At 44.5% G+C, this 14,233-nt stretch overlaps 1 protein-coding gene and 1 pseudogene across 1 annotated transcript in view; one reads left to right on the forward strand and one right to left on the reverse strand.

Annotated features, from left to right (window-relative positions):
• Positions 1 to 14,233, reverse strand: part of SLC24A3 (solute carrier family 24 member 3) — a 457,276-nt gene that overhangs the window by 47,177 nt on the left and 395,866 nt on the right. The window contains exons 7-8 of the mRNA XM_006922003.2: positions 12,553 to 12,627; positions 3,334 to 3,359 (exon numbers count right to left, since the gene is read on the reverse strand). Of these exons, the coding sequence (XP_006922065.2) occupies positions 3,334 to 3,359; positions 12,553 to 12,627 (101 nt within the window). The remainder of the gene's footprint in view (positions 1 to 3,333; positions 3,360 to 12,552; positions 12,628 to 14,233) is intronic.
• LOC112471297 lies at positions 10,878 to 11,007 on the forward strand (annotated as a pseudogene).

The following is a 14,233-nucleotide window of genomic DNA, read 5'->3' on the forward strand; positions in this document are numbered from 1 at the left end:
CTCCATCTGCCTCTCCTGACTATAGCCCACCCGCTGTCCTCCGAGGACCTGGTTGTGCAGTATGATCTGGATTTGTTTCTTCCCTCCCTACACAAACTTCTGTTTTTAACCACCTTCAACTGGTGCTGATTCTCTTGCCAAAGATTGTTCTTTCTCACATCGGAGGGCCAGTACCTGTTCTCACCCTGTTCTAGAAGGGCATGGCTCTGCTTTCCTAACCATGGTCCAGAACAATGAAAGCTGGACTCTAACACGAGGCAGGTGGACAGTCTCCAGGTCATGTCCCCAGGCTCTCGTTTCTCTCTCAAAGTTGCAAGTTGAGGTTCAAAGAAGAAATAAAAACATCACTTTAGATCCTTTAGTTTTCTTGCTAGGCTTTCAGACCACTGAAGACAAAGTCCTAATTCCTTCTGGCAATACGGTAGGCCTTGCTGCACTGTCATTATAGGATGTATGGGACATACATCCTAATAAGTGGATCTCTCTCTGATGCTTTCTATTTTAAATGTCTTTGGGGGCAGGTATCTAACTAAAAAAACACCCAACCAACAGATATTCCCCTGCCTTTTGCCTGCAAATAGAACCCCACTATTTTGAGGCAGCAAATAGGGATCCCTCAATCTCAAGGAGGCTGGGCCCACTCTCTGGATAGATAATGATTCATCTAAAGTTGTAATTCTATTCTCCCTGGTCACTTACTGGTCAAAGCAGACACAGCTGTGACCAAAGAGACATAAGGAGGACAGGTGTTGAATAAAAATCATAGTCCTTTCTTCCCCCTTCTTGCCTTCAAACTAAACTTAATGGCTGGAACCACAGCAACCTTCTTGGGACCTTAGGGAAAGGCCAAGAGAAATGCAGAGCCATTGCACCACCTACATCTGGGATACTTGTTATGTAAGAAAAATGAACCACTACTTCTTTAATCTGCAATAGCTGTTTTTCCTATTACCTGCCACTAAAAGCCTTCCAACTGCCACTTCTTGGCTGAATGTGACTTACTGCATAATGTCACTTCAGGAACCATGAAGGAATCTAAACTGTGTATGACAGAGATATCTTGTCCTTGTGTGTTTGTATTTGACAAGGCTCATTTCTTCCTAAAGAGTACTCTAGTTTCAAAATAAAAACACTTGAAATTAGTTTCCTTTTGAAGATTTTGAGAGTAGCTTGGTTACTTTCCTTGAAGTCTCAGGAAATGTTAGAATTTGCTCTTTAAAGTAATATTGAAATAGTACTGTGCTTTAATTGTCACAGATATAAAAATCTAGCTTTAAAGAGAGAAATCAGAGAAATCAATGCCTAGATGCACCCTTTCATAATATAAATGCTCGTGGTTGGCTGGGTAAGAAGGTATGAGGTGTGGAAAGTGAAATATATTTTAAAGTTCAATATAGTTTGCATTCAAACGAGGAGCTGAAATTCCTGGAAGTCCCAAAGCCATTTTGGGCCAGTGGCACAGATTTTAATTTCTCAGCCTCACTCATGTGAAAATGTTCTGTCAGCCCATCCACATAATAACAGTACTTATGAACCAGGCTGGCAGCCGGGAACCATGTTCTGGTGCCATGAGAGCCTCCCTCTAGCTCTTTCCTGCAGCTATGCCTGTGCACGAGTCAATATTCCAACCTACCCCAGGCTGAACAAAACATACTGGGGGATGTGCAACTCACATATCCATGGCCCTCCCATCCCTTTGCTCATGTGGGAGCCTTGGTGCTCAGGCCAAGGACGCTGATGATCTCAGAATCTGGACCCCTCAGCACAAGCTTGAGGTTCTATCCTTCTGATTTCAGAGGAGATTCAGCCTTTGAAATGAAGAGGACACACACTCTCTTTCTTGCTCCTTATCATCTGAAATGTCCTACAAGATGTTTTGAAGGTAAGGACTAAAATAGATTTATCACGAACACTGCTTTCATCTCTTTCTGCCATGGTTTCTATCAGCAAAATCAGGGAGATATGGAAAAGAGAGCTCCCTAAGACAGTGATCCACCCATGGATGTTTCTTCTTAAGGTTTTCTGCATGAAAGCAGCAGAAAAATTTCTGAGATCAACTGTGATCATAATTTGTCTTTATGGCAGGGTGGTTAGCAAAGAGCAACAATACTGAGCAACATATAAGCACTTACTGTTTGTTTGCTAAGGCAAAGCAGTGGGTTGTGCTAACTGTGCCATCATTGTGAGTGAACATACTTTTGCAAGTTTTCTTGTACTGTACTTAAGCCCCAAGGACATGGGGGGAAATGTCACCAGTCCACTTGGCGACTGCATCCTGGTGGATCCCAAGAGGTTCTCCCTGACCTCTGACCTGAGGTGATCCTGGGCATCTTGATCTCTTTCAGCCTGTTGATAACTGTTATTCAAAGAGGACTTCCTTATTTCTTATGGGCCAATATAGAGATTATGTGACTTAGAGCAAGTTCTCTCAGATGTCTCCTCCTCAACCCTCCTGGGCAGAGGAGAGAAGAGCTAGCATAGTGCATGCACTACATTTACCATCAGTGTGGTAAGTTCCCCACTACCTCTGAATTCCGAAAATCAGAGATATCCTGAGACAGAGATGTCACTCCAACTAAGCTTTAGTGCCCATTTTGCTGAGAATGAAGATTGGTGGACTCTGTACTTCTTTTTCTGGCTCATTCTTAGCTTTAAATAATACCACGAAAGTTGTCTACCTACAGTGCCACACCTATTTATTCCTAAAATATTATTTCACATTACTCCTACAGATCAAATATTTGAAAAAATGTAACAAGAATGCGCAACACACCTAATTTCTGATTCCATTACAAACATATTTGACTTGCTCAGAACCCATCTCAAATACAGGCGTTTGAACAGTTGGCTCAAATGAAAAGTATATTTAATTTGGGCAAAATTTTTATTTATCAAAAAATAAAAAGCAATGATTTTTCAGAGCTCTAAGAATGTCAGGCAGAACTTTAATGGGTTGAAGGTCTCTGGTTCCTAAAATGTATATGGTGTTTAGAATATTTCCAAAAGGTTTGGACACAATTTGAAAAGATTACTTAAATCTTAATGGTGGTCTAGCAAATGGCTCACTGTACAACTAAGTCATGCTGTCTAACCTGGATGACGAAGACATTAGATATTAGGATCCCAAATGGAAGCCCACCACCCCAGCCCAAGGGGAAAGATCTCTGCTCTGTGCTAGGTAATTTAATTGAACTGGACAGAAGGTTCCCGAGAAATGCTAGTTGTCCCAAAGTGCCATGACATTTCTTTCTTTCTTAAACCTTGACTCTGGTCTTTGATATGTTTGCTTTGCAATATAAGAAGGAACATTGGAAAGGAAATAGAGGTACTTACCAGGAAACTTGTTCATCGTAAATGAACTGTGAAAAAAATAAAAAGGAAAGAAGGTTAGGCACATACACGTGCATTAATGCGCAAACACGAGTGCTTTACGATTGCATGTTGTCTGCCCTTGTTGTTAGCTTGATGATAATCAAGGCTGGGGCTGGCCTGGAACACAAAGCACCTGTGGGCAAGCTCCCCTCTGTGCTGGTTTAGTCTGTGGCTAGTGTTAGTGGAAGGACTCATGATTGGCAGACTGGGTGGGCAGACTATGGAGGGGAGAAGCATTCATCATCCCATCCTTCAGCAGTTTCTGTCCAACAGTGAATTGAGAGGGAAACCATGATCAACTTGCTGTGTAAAATAAAACATATTGTAAAATTTTAGGTCTGGAAGGGGTGTAGGAGCTTGGCCCTATTTCCACACATTAGCCACTATGGACCACCTGTAAGATGTCTGGATTTCTCCATGTACTGTATAGTTCCTTCGAGCTTTTATGTAAGCACTTGAATTTCTCTGTATTCAACATTTTTCTTTCAGTTGACCTATATTTTGTTTCCTTAAAAAATTTATTTTCAAAGGAATTTAACATCACAACTAGAAGTGGAGAATCGGCACCAGTTGTCACCAAGTGTAGAGGGTGAAAAGAACACAATAACAATAGGAATTGGAAATCCTGGCTGCCCAGGCCCGGGGCCACAGGCCTGCCCTTTTGTTAAAGGAGATTAGCAAGGGGCAGAGCAGTGGAAGACACACAACTGCCAAACAGAGATTGATCAGTTAGGATCCAAAGAGAATATACAGCAGGACTGAATTTATGTATATTATCTAAAGTCATTTCTCAGTTTTTGAGAGAAAACTGGTATAATCCCTGCCCTTTGGTTTATATAGAGAACATGAGAAATTTTCGTGGGGTTGCTCAGTTTGATGCAGAGTTGGTTCTAGAACTCAGGCCTGGTGTTCTTTCCATGACGCACGCACCCGTTTGCTGAGATGGCATGCTGCTGAAGCTAAATGGACGCACCAGTATTTCTTTCAAGCAGGAGCCGAGGGCCGGTTCATAGCCCTTTCTTCCCACACTCACAGATATGGCTGCTTTGATTATGCTCATGTCTGAGTGGCTTTCCTTCAGGGGCAGTGGCCCAGTGGAGACTCTAAGGCAGACACTTGCAGGACAATCTGGGTGTAAAATGTTACTGCAAGGAGATGATACACTAAGCTAATGATGTGGTATCACTTCAGTCCCCAGGGATTATAACAACCAGCAGCTGTGAGAGACATGGAGGAAAACGTGCAGGGTACAGACCAGAGGCATAGAAAAGGATCTTCCTCCAGTGACCCCAAAGGTGCACAGAGAAGGATGAATAGAAAGGGGCCACAATTAGTTGTAACTCACTCTTCCTAACGAGACATTGACAAAGATGTTGGCTTCATCAGTTTTGTGGTTCTTGTCATCATTGGATTCAACAGGTTGACATTTTGGTAAAAATGCCAAACTAGAATGGGAAGAGAATTTAGGAAGTAAAGGAAGCACTCGCTCCACCCAGGCTGGATGGTGTGCAATCTACTCCCTGGAAGGCATTCACAGCTGCTTTTGTAAAATCACTAGTTCTAAAATACTGTCAAGAAACCATGGGACAGAACAAATAAATCAAGTTGGAAAATGTTTTCTATTAATTGAAATTAATTCCATATCAGTATTGGGCAGTGGGATGGAACAATCAATTCGTAGCCACTTTGGAAAGCATGAGATACCAGTAAAAAGTTTATTTGAGCACCAATTTAATTTTCGTCTACCAGAGAAAGCAGGTGATACTTTATAATATGAAAGCAGCTTTTGGAAAGCCTTTATTCTGTGTGATTTGACTGACATGTGGGGGCACGGATCAATATATCTTCAGCTGTTGATTATTTCAATGATCATATCAATGAGAAAAAAATCAGAATGGGTTTAATCGTACAAAGAATCCCAAAGTAAGAACAGAATTTACAGGGAGCACAATAAATCAGAGAAATAGTGGGGAAAATTTGGACAAGATTGGACATGGTACACAATTAAGGATGGAGCATTATAAACCTGAAGTCCAGGTGGTAGCTGTGGCTGGGGGAATTGGGGGTAGGAATGTGGTTCGGGGAGGAGGATGGAAAAAGAGAAATGCGATGATCTCACTAGAGTACTAACAAATGGCAGTGGCCTGGAAACCTCCAAAAAACTGATGAAATGAGGCCTCATTCCTGACCACTTGGCTACTCTACCGCTAATGAGCAAAGTGGTCTGGGTTTTATCCCGCTACTTTAAGAGGATTGGATGAAAAAGTGACAGGACGCAAAAAAGAACAATACAACAGATAAAAGGTACTAGAAAACAACCAGACTTTAGGAAACTCTAAATGGAAATTGGTTTGTTTATGGTGAGAAAGATGACGGAGGGTGAGTTATGTGGTGTTACTTGGAGGAGGCTGACCAGCTGATTGTCACCCATTCAGAAGACCCCAAATCAGAAAATAATTGTTCACAGAATGTTCCTTCAGGGGAGTACATCACTGGACCATCCTTAGAGAGTGTTGGAATCCCTGTCTGAAAACTCTTAAAGTGACAAGGATAGAAGACTCGCTGGATTGTTGCTGTTGGTTTGAGAGAATGGATTTGTTATTCCTTACCGATTTTATTTATCTTAAGAAGTATTGCATATCCCTTTGTATTTTCATGCTCTATCTGTGAGTAAAAGAAGACAAAACAACTTCCCCCATTCGTTATAGCGGTATTACTAGAGCAGGAGACAACCTGAAATCATTTTTACGCCCTGCCTGAAACAGGAAGCTGTGCCCCAATTCCACCGGTCACCACGAGGTGGCGCTCATGTTCTAGCCCTTCAGCCTGTGTGCACTGCCAAGGCAGTAAGATTGACATAAAGTCAGTCCAAGTCCATTTCGTAGCTTCATTAAATCTCCTGAAAGGAGGGCAAGCACCTCAAGACAGACAGCCTCCTGAAGGAGGCTTCAGCTAATCCACTGCTGTCACGGGGCGAGGCGACGTTCTGGAGGCAGCTCTTGCCTGGTGTTCTGAGGTGGGAACAGGTCCCTCTTCTTATGCCAACACTTAATCTCCATGATACACTGCAGGGGAGGGACCTCCTGGATGGCCTTGGGAACTGATCCACCCTTTTCTCAGTCCGGTTTTTGAAAAAAGGCCTTGGGAAAGCAGCTCTGTGGGCTCTGCTGGATGTGTATGGGGCCAAGCACTGAGTCCACCCCCAGTGACTACATGTGGATGATGCTGACTGATATCTGGGTCCCTGATTTGCTGCATATGGCTGGTTGGAGGTCCTGCTCTCTGACCCCACCCGTGGTTCATCCAAAGCTTTGCAGGTGTTCCAGAGACGAACTAAATGGGAACGCACAGGAGTGAATTTGAAAAAACACTCTTTTTTCCAGGCTTCGGAAAAATGGCTGGGTACCATGGAAACCAGCTTTTCAGTCCTGGTATCTGTTATAGAATTTTTCCAAGAGAGATGGGCTGACATTAGGCAGGTGGATCTGTGGATGTCAGAACATCCCAGGGAACTGCTGATGGAATAATGAGGAGAAGATGTGCCAAGAATTGCCCAGGTGTGTGGGCAGGAGAGGAGAGGTGGGCTAGGCTCTGTGTAGGGAGGCAGGTGGCTGTCCTCACATTGCATGTCAGTCCCTGGGTGGCTTACTGTAAGCTGTAACCATGGAGCAGTGTGGCCACATTGCTGAAGCTAAGATTTCGGAGCCTGTACTATAATCACTAGTACCATTAGAATTTTAAGCAGTGAAAATAATAGGAGAAAATCAACATCATCATTCTCTTTCAAGAGCCTGAAACCTCGAAAATCGTCCCTCCCTTGCTGGAAATGGAAACTGCCCCTCACAGACTTCTCACTCGACAGCGTGGAGACCCTCTCAGGAGATGTGCCAGATGGAGTTCTGACTTCTTTAGCTTCAGGAGCCAGGGGTGCAGATGGCTCAGTCATGGTGAGTCCATCTGAGGAGGAATCAGATGGAATACACTGGAAAGCTGCTGGCTTGTATCAATACCGTTTACACTTGAGGGTTAAACAGGAACTGTGATATTAGGATCTTTGGCAGGCAGGCTTGACAGTGGTGGGAGCTGCAAGAGGGCAGGAGGGTGATAAGCCAGAGGGGCAGGGCCATGGAGGCCAGTGGTGGGTGGAGGACAGTTATTAGCATGACTCTAAGGTGTTTTTTCTCTCACAGAAAGGGCAAGATAAAAGTTCTGGATCATTTAATACTCGTTTTAATAAACGAACTCTGGGCAAGGGGAGGCAGAAACTATTCCTTTCTGTCTAAAAACATAAAGTTAAGTGGTGCAGACACACTCCTCTAATGGTGGGCTGTGTGGTGGGTGAGGTAAAATCAAGATGATTTCAAAGGCTGAAAGAGACAAATTTTGTTGAAGGGAAAATCCGAATTCTGTGCTGGAGTGGTTTGATGTACCATCTTAGACACCTGCTCCGATAAACTTGCAGTATTGCAGCTCCCTGACCTTGGGCAAATTTCTGAATTTCTGGAGCCCTGGTTTTGCCATCGGTAAAATGGGACTCCTATAATAGGTAGCTTGTATAGTTGTGAGTATTGAACTGGAAAATTTTCATCAACAGGCTCAACATAGCACTCAGTCAGTCCCATTTAAGTATCCACATTCGTTAAAACTTATGGATGCTGTGAGAATGTATGTCTAGTTTCTGCTGAAGAATTCGCTCTCTACAACTGTGCTATTCAAAATGATAGGCACTAGCTACATGTGGCTACATATATTTAAATTAATTAAATTTTTAGTCCCATGGTCTCACTAGCTGCATTTTGAGAGCTCAGTAACCATATGTGCCTAGTGGCTACTAGATTGGATAGTGCTGCCTGGGCCATCTTTGGCAGCTGGGTCAGCTAAGTCATATCTCTTTGTCCCCACGAAATCTTCTCCAGAAGGGAGATTGCAATGAACCATCCAGAGAGAGAGGGAGCAGCATCACCTCGAATGAGCCTTGCTGCTGTGCCAGTGCTCAAGTTGCCTGAGGGCCCCCGACTGGTGCCAATGGCTCACCTGGACCTTCTTTAGTGGGCAGCACTCCTAAATCTGGATTCGTGAGCCAGTCTAACTTATCGTGAACCTGTCTGAGGCCTATCCACTCAGCTGGAGGTTTCCGTTCTCTTAAGGCTCACATCCCCAATCTCAAAGCAGAGATGAAGGGTAAAAATAAGGTATTCCTTTTAGGTCAGCTGTTATACTGATGATGTAATGAATCATTTGCATTTATGGAAATGACATGATTATGTAAATTATAATAACATTTGAATAAAAGACACTGCAGGGCCTGCTGGAATTTGGAGCAAGGGTAGGACTGGGAGGCTGGAGCTGCCTGTGGTGGAAGTCACTGGTGGTAGGTCATGGGGGTGGGAGAGAAGCAGGAGGGTCTGTAAGGATTTGGAGGCTATTTATCAGGTAGATGCATGCAGGGACATGCTCCAAAGAACCCAGAATTATCCCAGGTCTAAAAAGGTGAACTTTCTCTTCCAGAGAGAGATCGGAGTCACGGGGAGAGCCTCCGAGCCACGTCCAGCTTCTCCAGGGCCTGAGGCTTCACTGCAGAGAGTGTAACCAGGACTAACGAGGATGCTTGATGGGGCAAGGGAAAGGCACTGAGACACACATACTGTATGTTTATGAGATTATAACTGCTTTAGACAATAATTCATTCTTAATTTCTTCTGTTTTCTCATTTAAAAAATGACAACAAACATACTAGAAAATAGCACAGGGAAAAGGTTGGGTGAAAGCCAAATACCTAAGTGAACTGAGCCCCTCGTTTCTAAATTAACGGCTAAGCTCTGTTGGTTTCAGAATGCACATGCTTGTTTTACTCCTATGGTTCTCCTTTTTGGCTGGGTCCAAAAGGAATCCAGGTAATAACGACTCTGTTAGCACTCTCCTGGCACAGCGGCCATAAGCATCCCTGGGGAAGTTGTCTTTCCTGCTCTTTGGATCCCCAGGCTCCAAGGATTGTCCTCGGGTCTCCTCTGCTGGGTCTGCAAGGCTGACCCCGGGATGTATATAGAAGTGGCATCTGGTCTCACTTAGTCCAGACTTGCCCTCTTGTTGAATGAGCTCTTTATGGCATCACCTCAGGGAACTGGTAGTTCTGTCTTCTGACCCTTTCAGAACCATAAAAAAACCCCTAACAGTTAAAATAAATTGTTCAGGTGGTTGGTAATTATTTGTGGATAGGAGGAAGGCTTTTTAAAAGTAATTTGAAGTGCCCATTGCTGGTCCTATAGAGAAGCTTAGCATTATAAAAGGAAGGCCAGAAGAAAGTGATTTTGTTACCATGACATTAGGGGAAACACAGAAAGAAGAGCAGGTAACTTTGACAAAAAGATACAGTGTGTGTGAGCAGCAGCCTAGTGCTGGGGCATGGTACCGATGTGGGGACACAGAGACCTCCATTGCTAAGTGCTGCTAAGTGCTAAGTCTTCTGGGTACAAGACTATTTTACTCCTCTGCTGGTTTAAAGTTTCTCATGAAGATGACTCTGAAAATGAACAGCAGCCAGAAATTCAGACAAGCAAGCTGCCACTATGCTCTGCTTTTGAGAATCTCAAAATTTACTTTAGAAGTGATCATGGTCATGCAACAGATGGACATCTGGAGGAAATGGTGTCCCAGACTATTTTGATATCAAGTTTCTCAAAGTTCAGTGTGATGCTGCTGGCTTAGATTAGAATCACCTGGCAGCAGGGGCAGTGGAAAGTCTGGAGTAAAGTGCAATTTCCTGGGTCTTACCCCAGATCACACTAAATTAAAATCTCTGGGTTGTGCGTTTTAAGTAAGCACGCTGGGCGTTTCCAGTGCACACTGAAGTTGGTGGAACACCAGGTAAAGTAAAAAGAACAAAGACCGAACCCTGAGGATCCAAACTTTATCTTTTCTATCACTTCCTAACAGTGGAGAAATGTTATTTCTCTCAAAATCACAACACTCTAGCTTTGACATCTGGACCGTAAACACACAGTACATCTTCGGAATCACTTGCTTCTGCACCTTGTTCCCGTCTGAGGGGGAATGCAAGCTGCAGGCAGCCTGCTGTTCTGCTGGCCCAGCTCTGTGATTCACCCAGGCACCGGGGCGCCGACTGTGGCGCTTTGCTCAAAGACCCCGCTCAGGCGGGTGGCACCTGCAGCCAGAAGCAAAACCACTCTACTTCCTCACACATCATTAGCAACAAGTACATTTATTTCATCTTGGACATGTCTAGATGAATTTGACAGAAGACGAGTTATTTCACACATAGACCAGGAGGTGTTTATGCTGAAAACAGAGAAAGAAGCCGACACCTGCAAATGTATTGGGGGTAGACACTGCCACGTCCGTGCTCCTGGCCGTCTTGCCTAAGCTGTTCTGTCTCATCATCTTGTCTTTCTGAAAGTGGTCATCTCTTTCTTGAATTTGGCAAAAATAGAGAGTTGTGTTTATTTATACCATCCCTTAACCATGTCTCTTTAAAAAAGTAACTTTCAGTCTACGGCCATGCCACCCCGAACGAGCCAGATCTCCTCTGATCTCAGAAGCTAAGCAGGGTCTAAGCAGGGTCGGGCCTGGTTAGTACTTGGACGGGAGACCACCTAGGAAGACCAAGTGCTGTAGGTGTTAAAAAAAAAAGTAACTTTCAAAAACTATCCTAAAATATCCAAAAGGCTGAAGAGTAGAACACAAGTGATCAGCGTGGTTCATGCACCAAGGGACAAAGTTCACTGCAGAGCATGTCTGAGATGTCTAGGCTTGGTGAGAGTCGTCTAGATTTGGGGTAACCATTCATTTCCACAGGGAATAATTGAGAACAAGGTCCAGCAGGGCTCTCTGAACCCTCCCCTGCCTGGGGCACTCTCACCCTCCCGATTATCAACGGCCGGAATGAGGGGACTGGATGTAACTCAAGAGCTTCATTGTTAAGAAGCACTGTTGACAGAAGTACCTATTTGGCTCCTTGTGGAAAGTTTTGTATTAAACATCACTGTCAGCTTATTTGTAGAGATTTCCAGTTAAATAATCTACAGGTTAAATGGTCTGTAAACAGGTGAGCAAATCCTTCATTATATGTTCCTATTCTATAAGTAAGAAAACTAAGAACTGGAGAGACGGATTTTTCCAAGGTCACTAAAGCTGGTAAGCGGGGGACCAGAATAGAAGTCAGACCTCCCAGCTCTCAACTCAGTTCCTTCTGATTTGCCACCCTTCTCCTGGATGGCTTCGCTTGCCACACGAAGGGGTTTGGGTTTGTCCCTACAGGCGACATAGAGCCATTGACCATTTAAACAAGAGACTAGCATTCTCAGGTGTTCTTTATAGAGACACCATTGGACATCTCTGAGGACTGACTGGGGGAAGTGGGAGGAGGGTGGGTGGAATGATACTACTGGTTGCAACACTGACCTGCAATGTAAAAGGCCTCAACTAAAATGAGCTACGGAGGGACGCAGTGGGGAGATTTTTAGGAGACGAAGATCCACAGGACAATTAAGTCAAATGATATAGTAGCAGCTGGGGGAAAAGTCAATTTAATATCATTCCTAGATTGGGTAGGAGGATAGGAATAAGGACTGAAATATAGAAGGAGGGCCAGCTTTGACAAAATATCCTAAATTTAGAGACCTGTTGAGTTTGAGACATGAAGATGTCTAGTAGAGATTTGCTTCTCCATGACTGGACCTCAGGGACATGCCACTGCTAAGAGTGCAGTGTGGGGGTGTCTGCACTAAGGTGGCGGTGGCAGTGGGCACTGTGGGAAGGGCAGGGCTGTCCTGGGAGAGCAAACAGAGTGAGAGGGGGAAGAAGTAAGATCCAACCCAAGGACGCTGATGTTGAAGGGAGTTACAGAGCAGCCCATGAGGAAAGTAAGAAGGAAGTGTCAGGAGGGTCACAGAAAAACAGCAGGGACTCTCATGGAACCAGGTAACCAGAGTCTACAGTCCTGTTCTGAGCACCAAACTATGAGGCTGGGGTGCTGGGTGACCAAATAGCCGAAAGAAAGAAAGGCCTCCTCCACACATAGACATCCATTTGCTGCTCATCATCACCAGAAACCCCGAACCTGTTCCATAGAGGAGCCGCACATGCAAACCCCGAGTCAGGTAGGAAGGATGATCAGGAGTTCAGTGTAGGAGAATTCAGGCGAGGTGTCCATCACACACTTACCACGATGAGTGCTACCACAGACAGTGTGTAGTAAATCGAATCCCTCAGCAGGCACCAGGAGGAAAGAGCCACAACCTGAAGGAAAAGGGGGAAAAAACAGTAAGAAACAGGACATCGAACAGCAAAGGAGAAAGCATGGCTCCTGGAGGTTCCGGCCACTGATGAACCTGAAACATGCCCTAGTGTATTTCTATCTTCTGTCCTGGACCAGTCGATCTGCCAGTCAATATGAATTTATTTAGGTGTATTAGTCTGGACCTTCTGAAGAGCAGATGCCAAGAAGAGATTACAGTTACAACAATTTTATCAGGGGGAGAAGCCCATGAGAGAAAGTGGGGAAGGAGCTGGGGGAGCTGCGAGTGCCATCCAACATGACTCGAGTCTGACCTCTGTAAAGGAGAAAGGGAATGTTGGGTGGATGTGTTCCAAGCTGCAGGGCAGTCTGAAGAAGTTTTAGGAAGACCGAAGGGGACCTCTGGTGAAGGGTCACCTGTCAGAGGAATCCAGTGTCTCCCAGAAACGGATCAACATCCCTAATGTCCCATAAGGGGATAGGATAAACAATCTTACCCTGTGTCCTTGTCAACACTCTAGCATCTGCCACAGCCCATGCTCCTGTGTGGAATGAGCACCTGAGCTGCCCTTCGGAAGGTGCATGGGCAAGCCTGACTGGCAGTCCCCTCCTGGCCTTCTTCTCTCATCTGTGTTATATGCCTAGTCTAGTTGGCACTTGACCTCTGGTTTAATCAGAATTTTTAAAGATCAGTTTGCATATCAATCTGGAGATGTTGTTCTTGGGCAGCTGGGAGCTGTCCTTTTAAAGATATGATGGCTTTGCTGAGCCTATGCTGATAGGCATGTTGCTGGGGGCTAAGGCTGCCTCAGCAGCTTTGTCCAGATTTCCTGTAGGAGAAAGTGGCCCAACAAAGAAGGACAAAGGAGCCAGGGCTGCACATCATGCAGAGGAGAGGACGGGGGAGGAGAGGGAGCCCTGGACGCCAAGGTAAGACCCTTATTCTGGAGGAAGAGTCATTTCTCCTTGGTATGTTCTTTAAAGTCTCCTTTTGAAGAACGCCTCGCATTTTTTTTTTCTCTGATTTTTAGAGCAGATCCATGTTGGCAGACCCTCACAAAGAAACTGGGGACAGTCCACACCACCATGTCAGAGGTGCTTCCTGGGCTGTCACTCACAACTCCCTCCTGCCTCCCTAGAAAAGTGTCAGCTATCCTATGGCCACAAGACATGTCTGGCTGTCTTTGTCCTTGACCTGGTAAGTGAAAAAGGACAAAGCAAATGTCAACTCTCAGCTGGGCCAATGACAGGCACATGCCGCACCAAAGACAATAGGAAAAAGGAATTCCAGGGACTAGGCAACCTTTGGTGCCTTTTCTCTCCCTGAAAAAGATCAGTGTCAGTCTACAAAGAAAAGATCAGGCAACGCCAAACCAGAGAAGGCTTTCTGGATTCAAATAACATGAAAGATATGACTTAAATAGAATCATAAATGAATAATGAGTCCAGTCTCTTTCCATTAACAAATTCTTCCACTTGTTATACGAACACTTAGATATTTTCTGTTGCTAATTTTGCCTTATTAGGTTTCGTATTTGCAGATCTAAATTACAAATGAAGGGGTTGTCAAGAAGAGGCGCTACAAAAATCACTTTTGAACAAATGTGA

Source organism: Pteropus alecto, unplaced genomic scaffold (genome assembly GCF_000325575.1).
Source record: "Pteropus alecto unplaced genomic scaffold, ASM32557v1 scaffold45, whole genome shotgun sequence".
NCBI classification, from domain to species: domain Eukaryota; kingdom Metazoa; phylum Chordata; class Mammalia; order Chiroptera; family Pteropodidae; genus Pteropus; species Pteropus alecto.